Source organism: Microtus ochrogaster, linkage group LG2 (assembly GCF_000317375.1).
Source record: "Microtus ochrogaster isolate Prairie Vole_2 linkage group LG2, MicOch1.0, whole genome shotgun sequence".
In the NCBI taxonomy this organism is placed as follows: domain Eukaryota; kingdom Metazoa; phylum Chordata; class Mammalia; order Rodentia; family Cricetidae; genus Microtus; species Microtus ochrogaster.
The window spans coordinates 4,475,162-4,490,439 of record NC_022028.1 but is presented as its reverse complement, the minus strand read 5'-3'; the positions used below and the strand labels follow the sequence as shown (position 1 = coordinate 4,490,439).

Sequence of the window (15,278 nt, the reverse complement as noted above, 5' to 3'; positions counted from 1 at the left end):
GAGTAAAGGAACCTTGAGTACCAGGGTAATGAAGATGCTTATTTTTGGAGGCCGTCATAGGAGGGGACAGTTGATTTTGCTTATATGACACATTTGAAAAGGCTGTTTGAAGGAGAGCCTGGTGCAAGAAGTCACCTGCATGACACACAATGTTCTTATGATTTAGAAATATTTACCTGAAATAAAATATTAAGCAATTCATCATTGCCTGTAGTTTTAAAGTTGTAACTATCGATTGTGGCAGGGCTCCCAGTCGTTTGGACCCTAGGTGCTTCCTGTTAAGATTTGGGGACTGGGGGATAGAAGAAAAATGTTGGAAAAATGTTGCTTGATTTTTATAAAAAAGATTTAATGTGATTGTGTCAGCCACCATCTCCAAATGTAGTGTTTTAAAAGTTATACTATGTAAAGGTCACTTTATTTTGATAGTCAATATATAAGTAATATATTTAAATTAAATATGCATTAAGTATGAGGTATGTATGTATATATGTGCTTATAATGAAAATGGATTTCAATAATCATATAAAAGTGAGCTAGAGACAAATACCTTATTTAGTAATAATATTTAATTATTCAAAATTTTATACAGATAGCTTTTAAGCTCTTATTACAAATAATAACCATAAAAAGAAATTAATTTGCAAGCAGCAGTGTAACATTACTATGACTGTTTTTAAGATTTAAAAAGGCACTAACTAGAAGATTAATATTACTTTTTATTTACAAAGATTTCTTTCATTCTTGTAGTATAAATTCTTTACTATGTCATTTTATTGACTCCAACTTTATCCTTTTTGGAACTGAAGACATGGTATGTACATTAAAGGGATGGTGATGGAATACATGTAATAAAACAAGCCATATCTAACTGGGGAAAGGAAGGACTCAGCTGGGGAAGGTAAGGAATTACAAGGGGTTGCAGCAGGTAGGGGAATGGACAAGAACAAAGTAATGATACAAGTGTCCAAAGATGCCATGATGAAAACTACTATTTTGTATGCTAACTTAAAAAGTGGGTGATGTCTGACATGACCAAGGAGTGTTGGTTTAAATGTAAATATATTTCTTTTGCAAAATATCTAGAATAGAATCAAATATTTACTATGCATCTAGCCATTTTCTATGTCATTCTTCCAGTCTGGGAAAGAACCCACTTGACATTCTGTTTAATGGGCAATTTCCTGTCAATTGAAAAATCATTTGAACATCAAGGAATAATATCAGATATAAAGACATTTTTACACTGGCCGTTTGGGGCCTGGAATGGATCTCTCACTATCCCTGGGTATGGGAATATGATACTTTTGTTTGCTGCAGCTTGGCTCTTCTCAGTAATGCTGAGGACGCAGAGTTTGGGAATGATGTCTAGACTTCATGTTCCAGGTGATTGTGATTCGCATGTTGAAAGAACTGAGGATCAAGTTCTCTGACCTTGGGAACCTTGGAGAGCAAAAGAGACAATGTGACACTGAATGGTTCCTCCCTGGGCCTGTCTAAAGTTAGTACTGAAGCAAAGGTGATTACTAATGCTCCTATCTAAACTTAGAAAATATGAGAAGAAAAATTATTTGAATTAAAGGAAAATAAGAAAGCAAATAATTTATCCCACCGACTTTGACTGCTTTCCCAGTTTCCCAAGCCCAGTTTCCCCAACAGTCTGTTGAAGCATCTCTCTCCCTCAGGGAATTCAGGAAACGGTTTGGGAGAAAGCAGTAATGGAGTTGAAAGGCAGAATGTGGGGCTGGTTTGTCACAGGACCTTTGGATCTCTGCTTCCTCACAGCCTTCAGCCTTAAACATTAAAATTGCTTTTTCCTAATTGTACATTGAATATAATACCTTGTGCTACTGACCAGTAATTTTTTTTTAAATAAACTGTTGACTGGGATTTCTGTCCTGCCCAGTCCCACAGTCATTTAGTTCCAAAGAAATACACAGAGGCCTACAATAATTATAAACTGATTGGCCTAGTAGTTCAAGCTTTTTATTAACTAATTTTTACATCTTATACTAGTCCATTATTTTGTTTATGTTAGCCACGTGGCTTGGTACCTTTTTTGGCGAGGCGGTCACATCTTGGTATTTTGCTTCCTCTGTCGCTGGAGTATATTAGATTCAGAGTTCTGTTTTTGTTTGTTTGTTTTGTTTTTAAAGGAAGGAGTGCTGTGGGACAATGGTCTTTTATCCTTTCACTTGTATGATTTTTAATAAAACGCTGATTGACCAGTAGCCAGGCAAAAAGAATAGGTGGGCGACCAGACAGGAAGTAGAGGCGGGACAACAAGAATTCTGAGAGGAAGGATATTTCAGTCTACGGTTGGTGACCCAGAGACAGAGGAAGCAAAAAAGCAAGATGTGACTGCCTCACCAAAAAAGGTACCAAGCCACGTGGCTAACAAAGACAAAAATAAAGGACCAATTTGAGATGTAAAAATTAATTAATAAGAAGCCTATGTTAATAGGCCAATTAGTTTATAATTAATGTGAACCTCTGTGTGTTTCTTTGGGACTAAATGACTGTGAGACTGGGTGGGACAGAAATCTTGGTCAACAAAAAATATCTTTAAAAAATTGATATAACAGAACTGAAATGGTATTTGCTAGTTAAATTCTATTTTTGTTGAGTTTCTACTTTAAAATATATCATATCTTTTAATCTATATTACTTTTTACATATGTACGTTGTGTGTATGTGTGTGCTCACATGAGTTTATGTGTACCATACACATGCAGGAACCCATAGAGGTCAGAAAAGGAGATATTTTGCTACCAAAAGGCACAGTGAATTCTTGAGGATTCTGTGCCCATTTCCATGCTGGCCAGATGGGAAGCATCTCTTCTGTGGCTAGTAGAAGGAATCGTGTAATTGTATGACTGGTGCTAAGAGGTTAGGTCATCTAAACCATGACAGAACCATCATTTATATTCTCTTTGTGAATCCTGTCCATTACCTTCCAATAAACAGAATCATCATAGCAGTGCTCATCAGGGGGCTGATCCCAGATAGGTAACTTCAGAATTAGACCTGTGAGGGTAGAGGGAATACAATATTATGAAGAGGGAAAGCTTACTAAGCACTTAAAATACTGTTAAGAAAACATCTCCTTTAGTTAAGGTAATTAATTGCCAGAACCTTAGCACAGTTTGGAATTGACCAATCAACTGTGTCCTATTCATTTCTCTGCAAAGTAAATGAAGTAATAGGGTACTGGCAAGAATTTACATGTTCTTATTCTTACAATTTTACAATGGTCTGGAAGTCCTAATCCTTCCGTGTTAACCTCCCATGTAGCCATGGTTACAATCATGTACCACAGAACTCAGCTAAATGTTTACTTTTGATGCAGACCTGTAACCAAACCGCCAACAATTGCTGAGCCAATGGAGGAACCCAGTGCTGCTGCCTGCATAGCCATGGTAGACCTAGGAAAAGCAAATATGTAGTCATTGGTTTTGCTTTTTTCTTTTTCTTTTAAAAATATTCTTTGTCATTCATTAGTTATGGTTAATAAGGCATTCATCTAAAGGAATTTAGCACTTTCCAAAAATTTACCCTTGATTCACTCACTCACTCACTGTCAATTGCACATCAGTTCTTGAATCTCTCTTCTAACAGGCTCGGTGAGATCATGCTAAAACAATGTGACTACCATTGTTGACAAAGGTTTTTGTGCTGCCTGGACACACAGCCATTCCATCCCAAAGAAACACACAGTGGTCTACATTAATCATAAACTGGTTGGCCTATTAGCTCAGGCTTCTTATTAACTAATTCTTACATCTTAAATTAGCATGTTATTCCTGTCTATGTTAGCCAAGTGGCTTGGTACCTTTTATTGATGAGGCATTCTCATTTTGCTTCCTCTGTGTCTGGATGATGACTGCAGACTGACCTTTCATCTTTCCATAATTCTTTTATTCTCTTTGCCCTTTCTATACTTCCTGCCTGGTCACTCTGCCTATACTTCCTGCCTGGGTACTGGCCAATCAGCGTTTTATTAAAATACAAGTGACAGGATACAGACCATTGTCCCACAACATACCATTTCCTCACCAATGTAATTAAACAATTTTAGGAAAATCAGGAGGTTCATTAACAACATCCAAAAAAGTAAATATGACATATATGTTAGGGAGAAGACAATGAAGTCATCAAAGAATACATTTGTCATACCAGAGGCAGTTACTTTGAAATAAAATATCATTCATTGGTCTGGGGAAAAGAGTCAGTGTGTAAGGAAGTTTGCTGCCAATGACCCGAGTTGGATCCCTGGATCCACATGGAGGAAGGAAAGAACTGACTCCTGAAGGCTACCTTCAGACTTCTATATGCACATACATGTGCATCTGCATGCCACACATACACACACAGAGTAAATAAAAATATAAAACTTTATAAAGTTATAAGTTGAGGGTGCAAGAATGTGATAGATGCCTTCAAAACATGTAAGACTCCTAAGCAAATGGCATATGAACTTTGAAGGCAGTAGTAACCCTAGCACAGTGCTGCTCTCTGAGAAGGTGGGTAATAGAGTTTATAAAACATAAAGGGAGTGAGTCTGTGAAAGAAGCAACTAGAAAAGATTCATCAAGAGTATTCATGTCTCTTTGAGCCTGGACTGTTAACCCCACCAACAGGGTCCCATCCCCATCATGGTGTATTTCCACAAGCACAGTTACAAAGCACAGGACCCGAGCAAGAAACCCCCACTGGTTTTTACTCACACTGTAGACATTCCCAAGTATTTGGCCAAAATGCTGGCAAGGCCTCCGAAGACACCAGGTAAGCCGTGCAGGTTATGGACTCCACACGTATCTTTGATCATCAGTTTGTTAGCTAACAGTGGCTAATGTAAAAGGAAGGAAGGTCATTATCTTGTAAGACAGACAGAGCTCCATAAGGATGTGGAGCAAACAGCTGTGTAGAAGAATATAGTTATAAGTTCTTACCATTTACATACGAAGCAGTGTAGTGTTACACATTACAAACACATGGTTATGATTTTACTAGAGTGAACCAAACTGTCAGCCCCATCATGTTCACATTTAATCCTTTTTTAAATGTTTGATTTTTCTGATATGAGCAGCTAAAAACTACTCACTAGCATGAATTCCAAACATAGTCCATTAAAAAACTGTAGTTCTTATATATGTTAGACTTCAAAGATGGTTGACTTTTTTGGTCTGCTGTCCGCTACTCTATATTCTCTTTCCGCATCTCTCCATTTCTGCCTCTACTCAGAATAGACAATTTTCTTTACGGCTCAGTTTTCTTTTGAAATTGAAATGTACCCTTGGCAAACGCTTTAAGTACATTGGTGATCAATCAGTCTTTAGTGACTATACTGGAAGAATGTGACTTCACCTTTTCACCTCTAATAACATCTCAGATGCTTCATCAGCACATGAAGTTCACAAATAAACAAACAACAAAAGAAAAACATCCTCTGGAACTTCTCTAAAGGATTGAACATAATCCACTACATGGTCTTCATGCTAAATTACTAATGACTAGTACCAGATCCTCTCCTGCCACAGAGTCACTGCACTGTGGCTGCAATGTGAGTGGCATTTCTGAAAGGAAGACAAGTGGCCTCCAGTGGAAGGCTTACAGGGAAGGAAACCCCACTGACCCTGCTGGTGGGACCTACAACGACAGGGATACAGATTTAAGGTTTGGTTCAATACACCTGTCATACATACACTAAGGAACTTGTATCCGAGCACAGAGATGATCCCAGCAATGCTTCCAATGGCCATAGCAGCAAAGAGGGGGATTTCCATGTCTGCACATGTGCCCACAGCGACACCTCCTGCCAGAGTGGCATTCTGAATGTGAACCTGAATGGAGACAGAACCAGGAGTGAGGATGTGGAATGAGGCAATGTCGGAAAGACTAGAGGCAGACAGTGCCCAGTGGACAGCTGCGTTAGCCATTACTTGAAAGACATTTTCATGGACACACACACACATACACACACACACACACACACACACACACACACACACACACACACTTTTTTCTTTTTCTTTTTCTTTTCTTTTTGAGACACAATCTAGCCAGAAATGTCTGAGGCTGGAGAAAGAGAGCTCATTTCAGTTCACCAGAATTCTCAGAAGCCACAGTCTGCCTGGCCTACCAAGGGAGTTGGATAATCTATCATTTTTAAAAGTAAACCTATGAGTATGATTTTTTTAAACATGTGTTTCCGTTGTCTCTTATGACACAAATTGTAAAGAATGGAAATGTGAGTTCTCAACCTTGCTTTAAATATGCACTCTGGGGGTTTCAGGGATGGGTTAGTATTTAAGGGCACTGGTTGCTCTACCAGAGGACCCTGGTTCAGTTCCCAGAACCCACGCAGTGACTCATTACAATGAATGTCTGTAACTCCAGTTACAGGGGATCCAATGTCCCAATGTCCTCTTCTGGCCTCCATGGGTACTACATGCATGGGGTGCACATATATTCTTGCAGGCAAGACATCCATAAACACAAAATAAAAGAATAAAAATACATAAATCACACACACACACACACACACACACACACACAGAGAGAGAGAGAGAGAGAGAGAGAGAGAGAGAGAGAGAGAGAGAGAGAATTCATTTCTGCCCTGCATTGAAAAAAAAGAGTTCTTGATTTGAGCTTTTATTTTTGTTTTTCTCTGTATAACAGTTTCTCTAAATCCCAAATAGGCAAACCAGATTGAACTTAGAAAAAGATGTTATATTACTTTTTGACCACAAAGAACTTGCAGAAATTGCTTCAGAGACTTTTTAGATGTCCCTCCTGTGTATCCCTCCCTGACATCTCACACGAACATAGTAAAATAAAATGGTCATTACTTTAGCACTACCAAGGATCTTATTTGAATTTTATTAGCAGCCAAACTGTCATTTTTTTTCTAGAGTTCTATTTGGGATTATTGTTTCTGTTCTTAATTTTTTTCCTTAAAATTCATACATGTAAACAATGAAATATAATACCTAGCTTTTTCTTACCCCTTCCAACTCCCTGTCATTCTCCTAACGTGCCCCCTCTCTACTTCACTTTTTTTTGATATTTCACTAAATCCGGTTGATGCTGCTCATGCATACAAGAGTGTGGGTCCATGCTCCAGAGGGAGGGGAATTTACCAGTGACTGCAGAGCATAGCTATCATCTTTGAACCCTTGCAATTGGCAAATCAGAACCAACACCCACCATCTCACTTCCCTTCCCTACTCTTTCACAAGTCAAGTCTTGAGGGAAAATTCCTATGGAGTTAAGAACAGTTTTAATATAAAAGAGAAAACCCTTTATGTGTGAGTTTTATGACTGCACACCTTACAAACTGCAAATTCCTAGACTTTGAAGTGGAACAGATAACCAGTGAATAAATGAAAATATTTTCAGATACTTCTCTGAGTCTGCTGTTTGTAGTTTGGTCAGGGAGCCCAGCTCCGATGCATACTGACTTTCTTATCAGAGAAACTGTTGACATTAATGGAGTTTCCATTAGTTTAATATTGACACTTACCATATCCAGTCTGCCTCGGCGTTCAACAAGGCTGGACAAGGCATAGGCTACGATCACACAGGCCGCAAGGGACAAATAAGTATTGATAATGGCCCTGTACTGTTTTTCCCCAGTTACAGCAATGGCTGAATTAAAGCTGGGCCAAAATATCCAAAGGAAAAGTGTTCCTGTAAATCATAAATGGTATTAGTTATTACAGGGAAGATCCTATTAGGGCATGATTTGCTCTGGGAATTGATACCTGTGATTTTAGGCTTCACCACTTAAGAAGTAGGCAGAAGAGGGATTACTGACCCATCACTAAACAAAGCGATGTCCAAAAGAGGCCTTCTGAGCATCTTCAGATATAGACAAGCAATCAGGTAAAGTCATTCTACTCACCAATCATGGCAAACAAGTCAGAGTGGTACACAGATTCTTCATTTTTATGTTCCCGTCGGAGGCCAGGCCGATATAAGACACCTGCTACAGCTAAGCCAAAGTAGGCTCCAAAAGCGTGGATTGTCATTGATGCCCCAGTGTCAGAGGCCTGCAGGGAAAAGATAGCATTTGCATGAATGAAGGTGAAAAACGGGTCTCCTTACAGGCAGAAAGACCATGAAATAATCACTTAGGGGAGATGTTAAAGAAAAGACAAAATGAGGTAGTAAAAAAAAGAAAAAAAATATGACAAGCTCTTGAGACATGCAAAGGTGAAGTACTTCTGATGTGGGGGTAAAATATTACTAAGTATCCATGAATTCAGGTTTTATAAAACCAGGATGTATTATCCACCTAACAGAATTGTGTTGGTGCTTAGGTGAGACCACATTCCTAAAGAAAGAACCAGGTCCTTCCTGGGCACGCAGTCCATGCTAAGCTATTTCAGGTTTGAAAGAGGCTCAGTGAACCACCATGTATTGCACTCAGCTTGAAACAAAAATGATTCACATTTATTTGACTTGGCAGCTAAAGTTCATTTAACTATAACTCAAAGGCTTGGACCTTAAAAGGACTCTCTATCCCTTGGTTCTACATCCTCTTATATGCTACATAAAGACTAATTGAATTCCAGTACTGACTTGAGGAGAGGCATTTTGTTCCCTTTTTAGGATTCTGTATGAATTTAAAGTATCCTGAATTTTGTGCTTCTAGAGAGAAAATCCAGGATGCTCAGCCAGGAACAATTCCTATTGCAAAGCAAGGTAAGAAAGCATCACCAATTCATTTAAGATTTTCAAAGTGGTGCAAGTAGAAGAATCTCCTGATTTGCTCCATCTTTGACTAGACAGGGATCCTGGGCCCTCAAAGAGCAACTTCTTTGTTTTGAGTTCAGTCATCACTGTAGGATGTTCAGTTTTGCTGAACACTTCCATATAGGAGCCTTGCTTCTCTTTACCATATGGTTTCAGGAGAGAGAATTAGGTGACAATTAATTATATTTGAACTTTACAAAACACTATGTAAGTCTGTGTCCCTCTATAAACGCTCACGTATTTGTAGCAAAACAACCCTTTCTATTTCCTTCTCAGAATCCATCAAATCAGTCTTAACTTAAACACTACGTAGAGCCTACGGGGCCTCTGTTAATCTCATTTTTCTATGGTAGCTTCACCAGTTTTTAGACAACCATGCTCATCTTCGGCAACTCAAGTTCCCCACCCCCTGACTACCAATGAACTTCTGTTCTTGAGCTTCCTTTGGCATTAAGGACATGTCCCCACCTTAGTGACCTGTGAAACTTCAATATGCTAGTGTCATTGTCACTTCCACAGACAGCCCCTTCCTTGCTTTTTACTCTATACTCAATAGTTTTCTCAGAACTCCCATTTTTCACCATGTTTATATATGCAATGCCTCCTAAAGGCTCATGTGTGGGAGGCTTGGACCCCAGTGCAGTAGCTTTCAGAGATGTGGTTTTGGGGAAGTGATTGTATCATGAGAAAGATTTTCCATTGAAAAATGGATGTCATTGTCTGAAGGGTCTATAACTGAGTGGGCAATTAGGACTTGGTAAAAGCTGTAGGAAGCATGTCTTGAGGAGAATGTCCCCAACCTCTTTTTCCTGTCTCCCCACCTACCAGGAAGTGAGCTGCTTCACTCAAGTGCAGCCCAAAAATGTGAAGATCTGCCTCCTTATGGGCCCAGAAACAATGGAGACAAGGGACTAATGACTCTGAGCGTGTGAATCAAAGGGTGTCTTTCTTACCTTAACTATTTCAGACAATTTGTCACCAACATAAATTAGTTTAGAGTGGATATATAATATTTGATTTTTGTCTAACCCATTATACTTTAAGCTCTGTAAAGTCAGAAACATTAACTAATTTTGTTTTGTTGGTAAAGCACTAACACTTAGAAAGTTAATATATTAGCTCTTGAATCAAATATTCAATACAAGTATAAGTAAAAGAAAATTCATACCAGTGTAGTCAGAAACAGCCTACTTAGTATCCTTGAGAGAATCAGTAATATTTTCATGGAGAAAACAAATTGAGCACAGAGGAGGCTTTATATGGTGCTATTTACATAGTCATTTAAATATAAGTGGGGATTAGTTATTGCTAGTAATAAAATGAGTGCCAGAGTTAGGATAAAGTGGTTTAAATCCAGATTCACTCAAATGGATGTATCAGTTAGCACCTGTGATCATTTGACTGTGGATTTATAGTAGTAAAAATGACACCTACCTTCCTTCTATGACTTTTTAAAGATGACTGGAAATAAAATACCACTTTCCCTGCCCCATTTTACGCTAAGCACTCCATGGATAGTGGTTATTTTTGTTTTTTAACTATTTTGTCTGGAAGCAGTCCTGTAGAGATTTGCCCTTATGTAGAGTGGGCATCCATGGCATGTGGTGGTCAGACCTGATAGTCAGAGTTTAGTAAATACATATTTTCTTATCCTTACCTGAAATTGGCTAGTAACCAGATATTCATTGGCAGCGAAGACAGCAATTTCTAGAATTGTCATGATCATCATTTGGACGGGGCTTGTTTTACCCAGAACAGCGCCAAAAGAAATCAAAACCGTGGCTGTACTGAAGTCTGCATTTATCATACTGAGGGTGCAAGAAAGAATAAATTGAGTTAAGAGCAAATTGCACATTGAAATAGACTAGTAAATTGCAGATTTGAATGGGGCACTACCCCCACTCATGAGATTTTGCCTTCAGATTTAATTATTTCCCAATTTAGGAATTAAGATTTCAAAATGTGAGCTTTGAAGGTGAAGGCACAAGCATCTGTGTTCAAAGATACTCACTTTTTGATTCCAATGTGAAATTTCTTTCCTTTGTCATGAAGGAGTCCCTGCACAATTGTGCCCCACTGAAGGCCCAGAGCAGCGAGAAAGAGGTTGAAACCAACACCACTGAAGCCATACTTCTTCAGGAAGGTCATGAGGAAGCCAAACCCAACGAATATCATGACATGCACATCCTGGAATACTGAAAAAGAGGAAAGGATAAAAACAAAAAAAGCTTTGAAGAACAGAGCCCAAAGGATTCTGTCATAAATACTTTTCAGTTAGAAAGGCTTTCATCTTTGTATAAAACTGCAAAAGGAGATTCCTAATGGTCTTGGTTAGGTTTTTTTGACAACACAAGTTTGAGTTATCTGGGAAGAGGAATCTTGATAGAGAAAATGCCTCCATTAGATTGCCTACAGACAGGTTTGTAGGGTATTTTCTTGACTGGTGATTGATGTGCAAGGCCCAGCTCACTGTAGGTTGATGCTACTCTACATACAGGCAGGCCTGGATGGTATACGAAGGTAGGCTGAGTAAACCATGGAGAGTACGTCAGTTAGCAGCCATCTTCCAACAGCCTTGGCTCTAGTTCCTGCCTTCAGGTTTTTGCCTTGAGTTTTTGCCATAACTTCTCTCAGTGATGGCCTTAGAGATGAAATAAACCCTTTTCTGCTGCTTCTTGACTGAAGAGGTTAGGGCTTCTTTAGCCTCCCCCCCCCCCGAACTTGGAGTGATCACTCTGCATATAAGAGTAAAGTAATAAAAGTCTTATGGAAAAACAAATATTTGAATGAGCTAGTCTCCACTTTACAAATTTATAGAATAGTATAAATGTTTGGAAATTTTAGCCAAACAATAAAGTAACTTTGTAGCATTTTTAAGTCATCCCAAATCACTGAATCAATATGCAGGCTTTTTCCTCTCGAGGAGCAAACACTTGACTTGTCTGGAGTTCAGGGCTTGGCCCTCCCAGATCTATTATGTGGCAGTATGATGTTGGGCAGGTTCTATAATATCTGGGAACTTAAATATTTCATCTGCTAGATTGAAAGCCCCTATTTACAGGCTTATCTCCAGTGGGATGACTTGTTTTCAGAGGACTCATACAGTTCAAGTCAATCATGTTCAAATGTAACATCATCAATCCAGACATTTGAATAAGGAACCATATAAAATCAAATTTTAGCAACGAGATTAACATTGCTATCGGATTTTTGTAGATTTTCTTTTTCTTTTTCTTTTTGTCTTTCTGGTTCCCTCATATACTATGGTTTCTGATTTTGTGCTTTTGTGGGGTTTGTGTGTGTATGTTTCTTGTGGGGATTATTTTTGGTCTATTTACTGTTTTCCTGTTTATTTCTCTAAGGAGAAAGAGAAGGAAAGGGAATGGAGTTGAGAAGAATCTGAGAGGAGTTTTGGGAGAGGGAAGTGTGATCAGAATATATTGTATGATTTTTTTTCAAGTAAAAGAAGAAAACGCCATTGATAATATTAAGAGTATTGGCAATCTCTTATGATTCAATTTTATATATAAAAAATAAACCAATTAGATAAAATCGAGCAATTTAAAAGCAGAGAAAGTGAAATGTTTAAGAGATGGTTGGGCATTAAATATTGCAGCCAAGATTTAAACAGAAATAGGCACACAGAGATGTCTCAGAGAAAGTTGACATCAGAAACTAATTGATTCACAAAATGATAGAGCCAACATTTGAATTCAGCTCTGAGTTTTCCCATTCCTTCCTTATTTGAGTAAGGTAGGAGTGTCAAGATACTCCAAGCAGAACATTGGCTTTTCAGATGTGCAGAGAGTCTTCACCAGAGGTGCGTCCTCTGTTCCCTCATTCTATAATCAAACACACAGGTTGAGAGTGGGAGACCCTGCTCTCCATTCAAGCTTGCCTACTCTGGTAGAGGTTGCTAAGCCCTGTCAGATTCACCCTTAGGTGGGCTTTTACCTCCCATTTGCCCTGGCTTCCTTGATGGCAGCCTTATGTTCTGCATTCATTTTGGAAAATGCCCTTGTCTTGGTGGGAGCCATAGCTCTTTCCCAGATCTGTGTTCACTGGAGACATCCTCCTTCTTGGGAGGGTATGGACTACCTGATGCCACCTGAGCCATGTTTTAGAGCCCGTTGTGGGATTAGGTAGGGCCTTTTTCTTTCCAAATGTGTCTCCTGTTGTTGCTGATCTTTATTGTATTGACCTCATTCTGTACTTTTCTGTAGAACACTAGAACTTGAATAAGATACTACTAAATAGCTGTCAACTAGTATCAATCTCTGAAACATTTGAAATATGTGATCACACGTATGCTTTTTTTTTTAAAAGTTGTCTTACCACCATTTTTATTTTATGTGTTTATATTTGATCATAGACTCCATTGGAATGCAATAAGAAAAACAAAATAAAACAAACAAAAAAAACTTTCATGACTTTTAAAAATCATGACTTTGCCAAATCTTTCTAGAACTGTGTATTGTCTTCTTTCAAGGAAGGTTTGGGTTAAATATTGACCAAATGGCCTTCTAGTCTGGACTTTATTTTATTTTGGTTTGTGGCTGGTAGCCCAAAGCTTAGTTCAGTGACTTAGTTGTAATCTTAATGCTAAAATGGACCACTACAGGTTTATTTATTTAGTTTGTTTCTTGGGTAGTTGCATATGTGAATATATAATGTCATCAGAACTCCCTTCTCTAGGTGCTTCTTATTCCTTCTCTTTTTAAAATAACCCATTGAGTCTCATTGTTGTAGGATGCAGTCTCTTGGATCATGGGCAATCCACTATCGGACACAAAGGATCAGAAAACTGACTTCCTCCACTATGGACCATCAACTCTGGTTAGCGCCTCAGCTGGAGGTGGGAGACCCTGGGTCTCACTCCTTTTATGCTGTGTGTTGACTGGATTAATCTTAGGTAGATCTGTGAAGGAAGCCATAGTTGCTGTGAGTTTAAAAGTACAAATGTCATTTCCTGAAAACATTACTTTGCAGCAATCTAGCCCCTCTGGCTCTTATATTCTTTCAATCTGCTCTTAGTTGACTGACGCTCCCTCTTGGAGAGGTAGGCATATGATACAGATGTCCTACTTGGATGCTTTATTGTTGTTTTAATTCAATATTCGATTTTCAACATCTTTTATTTTTTTCTTAGAGCTTTTTTTTTGTTTGTTTTTGTTCCCACCTGTAAAACCTACTAGTTTTAAGGTATTCAGCAGCCAACTCATTAAAATTATTTTATCCAATTTTTTTTTTTTTTTTTGGTTTTTCGAGACAGGGTTTCTCTGTGGCTTTGGAGCCTGTCCTGGAACTAGCTCTGTAGACCAGGCTGGTCTCGATATCCAATCTTTTTAAATGTCTTCTGCAGGGTCTATTTTCATTCCCTTCTATGGAAAACTAGACATTTTATATGTGGCAAAGGATTTCATGTTTTGTTTCAATTTGTGTTACTGGTTCCCGCCACAAGAGGGCATAAGCACTTCATCTGATATTCAAGTTGGTAAGGCACTAATGGAATTTGAAGACTGTTGACAGTTCTGTTTACTAGAGCCAGACCAAAGCAGGTTAGGTAGTCAGGATTGCATTGAAAGTTTATGAAACCGGGCAAATGCACACTTAGTTTTGTGCAGCAAGGCTCTGCCTTTTAAAGAATAAAGTGAGTACTTTGTGTCCGGGAACTGGGTTTTATTTAGGGCTTTGCAGGTTGGAGAGGTTATTTTGCAGCCGGTTTTAAGAGTTTCCTAGATGTCGCTCAACCAGTGGCTCTCTGCATAGGTCGCATTTGTGCTGAAAGTGCATTCATCAGCATTTGGGGGCATATTTGGTTTTTGCATCTAATGGGGTTCAGTAATCATGCTATGTGCACAGCGTAGCTACCACCACAAGGAGTTTTCTAGTTCAAAATGCTAACTGTGCCACTGTTGAGAAACCCTCATCTGAGTCAAATCACAAAAGGCTGTAGAGCGGTGCTATAAAGTTTGCTTTTTATTTAAAGTGTGTGCTGGGGGGGGGGGCACAGAGCAACTGAGCAAACTGATTCAAATCCCTTCTCAATTCCCACTTAACAAGAATGTTTTAGTTAGTGTACAAAATAATGGGCTTTATCTCAACATATTCACACACACACACACACACACACACACACACACACACAATCTCTGTACTTTGATTCATATTCACTCCTACTACTCTTCCCTCCCCCACCCCCGCTCTCCTCCCCACAATCATCTTCTTTCTGCCTTCTCCACACTAATTTAGTAGTGGCCCCGATTATCCCTTTCTTTCTTCTCTCGCCAGTTCCTGAGAACAAAACAGTATTTTGCTTTTTACTTTAAATATTTTTCAGACACTTGACAATAGGGAATGGGGAAACTAAAAGGTTATTTGACTTGCTGTTTATCGTGGAAGGAAGTCAGGACGGGAACCCAAATAGGGCAGGAACCTGGGGGCAGGAACTGTTGCAGCGGCCATGGAGGTGTGCTGCTTACTGGCCTGCTCCCTGTGGCTTGCCTAGCCTGCAGCCC

The 15,278-nt window shown here is 38.9% G+C and overlaps 1 protein-coding gene across 1 annotated transcript in view; it reads right to left on the bottom strand.

Annotated features, from left to right (window-relative positions):
- Nucleotides 1–728: 728 nt before the first annotated feature.
- The window catches only part of Rhag (Rh associated glycoprotein), a 25,885-nt gene continuing 11,335 nt past the window's right edge, over nucleotides 729–15,278 (bottom strand). Inside the window, exons 2-10 of the mRNA XM_005359782.3 lie at nucleotides 10,772–10,955; nucleotides 10,418–10,568; nucleotides 7,907–8,054; nucleotides 7,526–7,692; nucleotides 5,706–5,843; nucleotides 4,728–4,849; nucleotides 3,352–3,425; nucleotides 2,954–3,027; nucleotides 729–1,443 (exon numbers count right to left, since the gene is read on the bottom strand). Coding sequence (XP_005359839.1) covers nucleotides 1,369–1,443; nucleotides 2,954–3,027; nucleotides 3,352–3,425; nucleotides 4,728–4,849; nucleotides 5,706–5,843; nucleotides 7,526–7,692; nucleotides 7,907–8,054; nucleotides 10,418–10,568; nucleotides 10,772–10,955 — 1,133 coding nt within the window. The 3' untranslated portion in view covers nucleotides 729–1,368. The remainder of the gene's footprint in view (nucleotides 1,444–2,953; nucleotides 3,028–3,351; nucleotides 3,426–4,727; nucleotides 4,850–5,705; nucleotides 5,844–7,525; nucleotides 7,693–7,906; nucleotides 8,055–10,417; nucleotides 10,569–10,771; nucleotides 10,956–15,278) is intronic.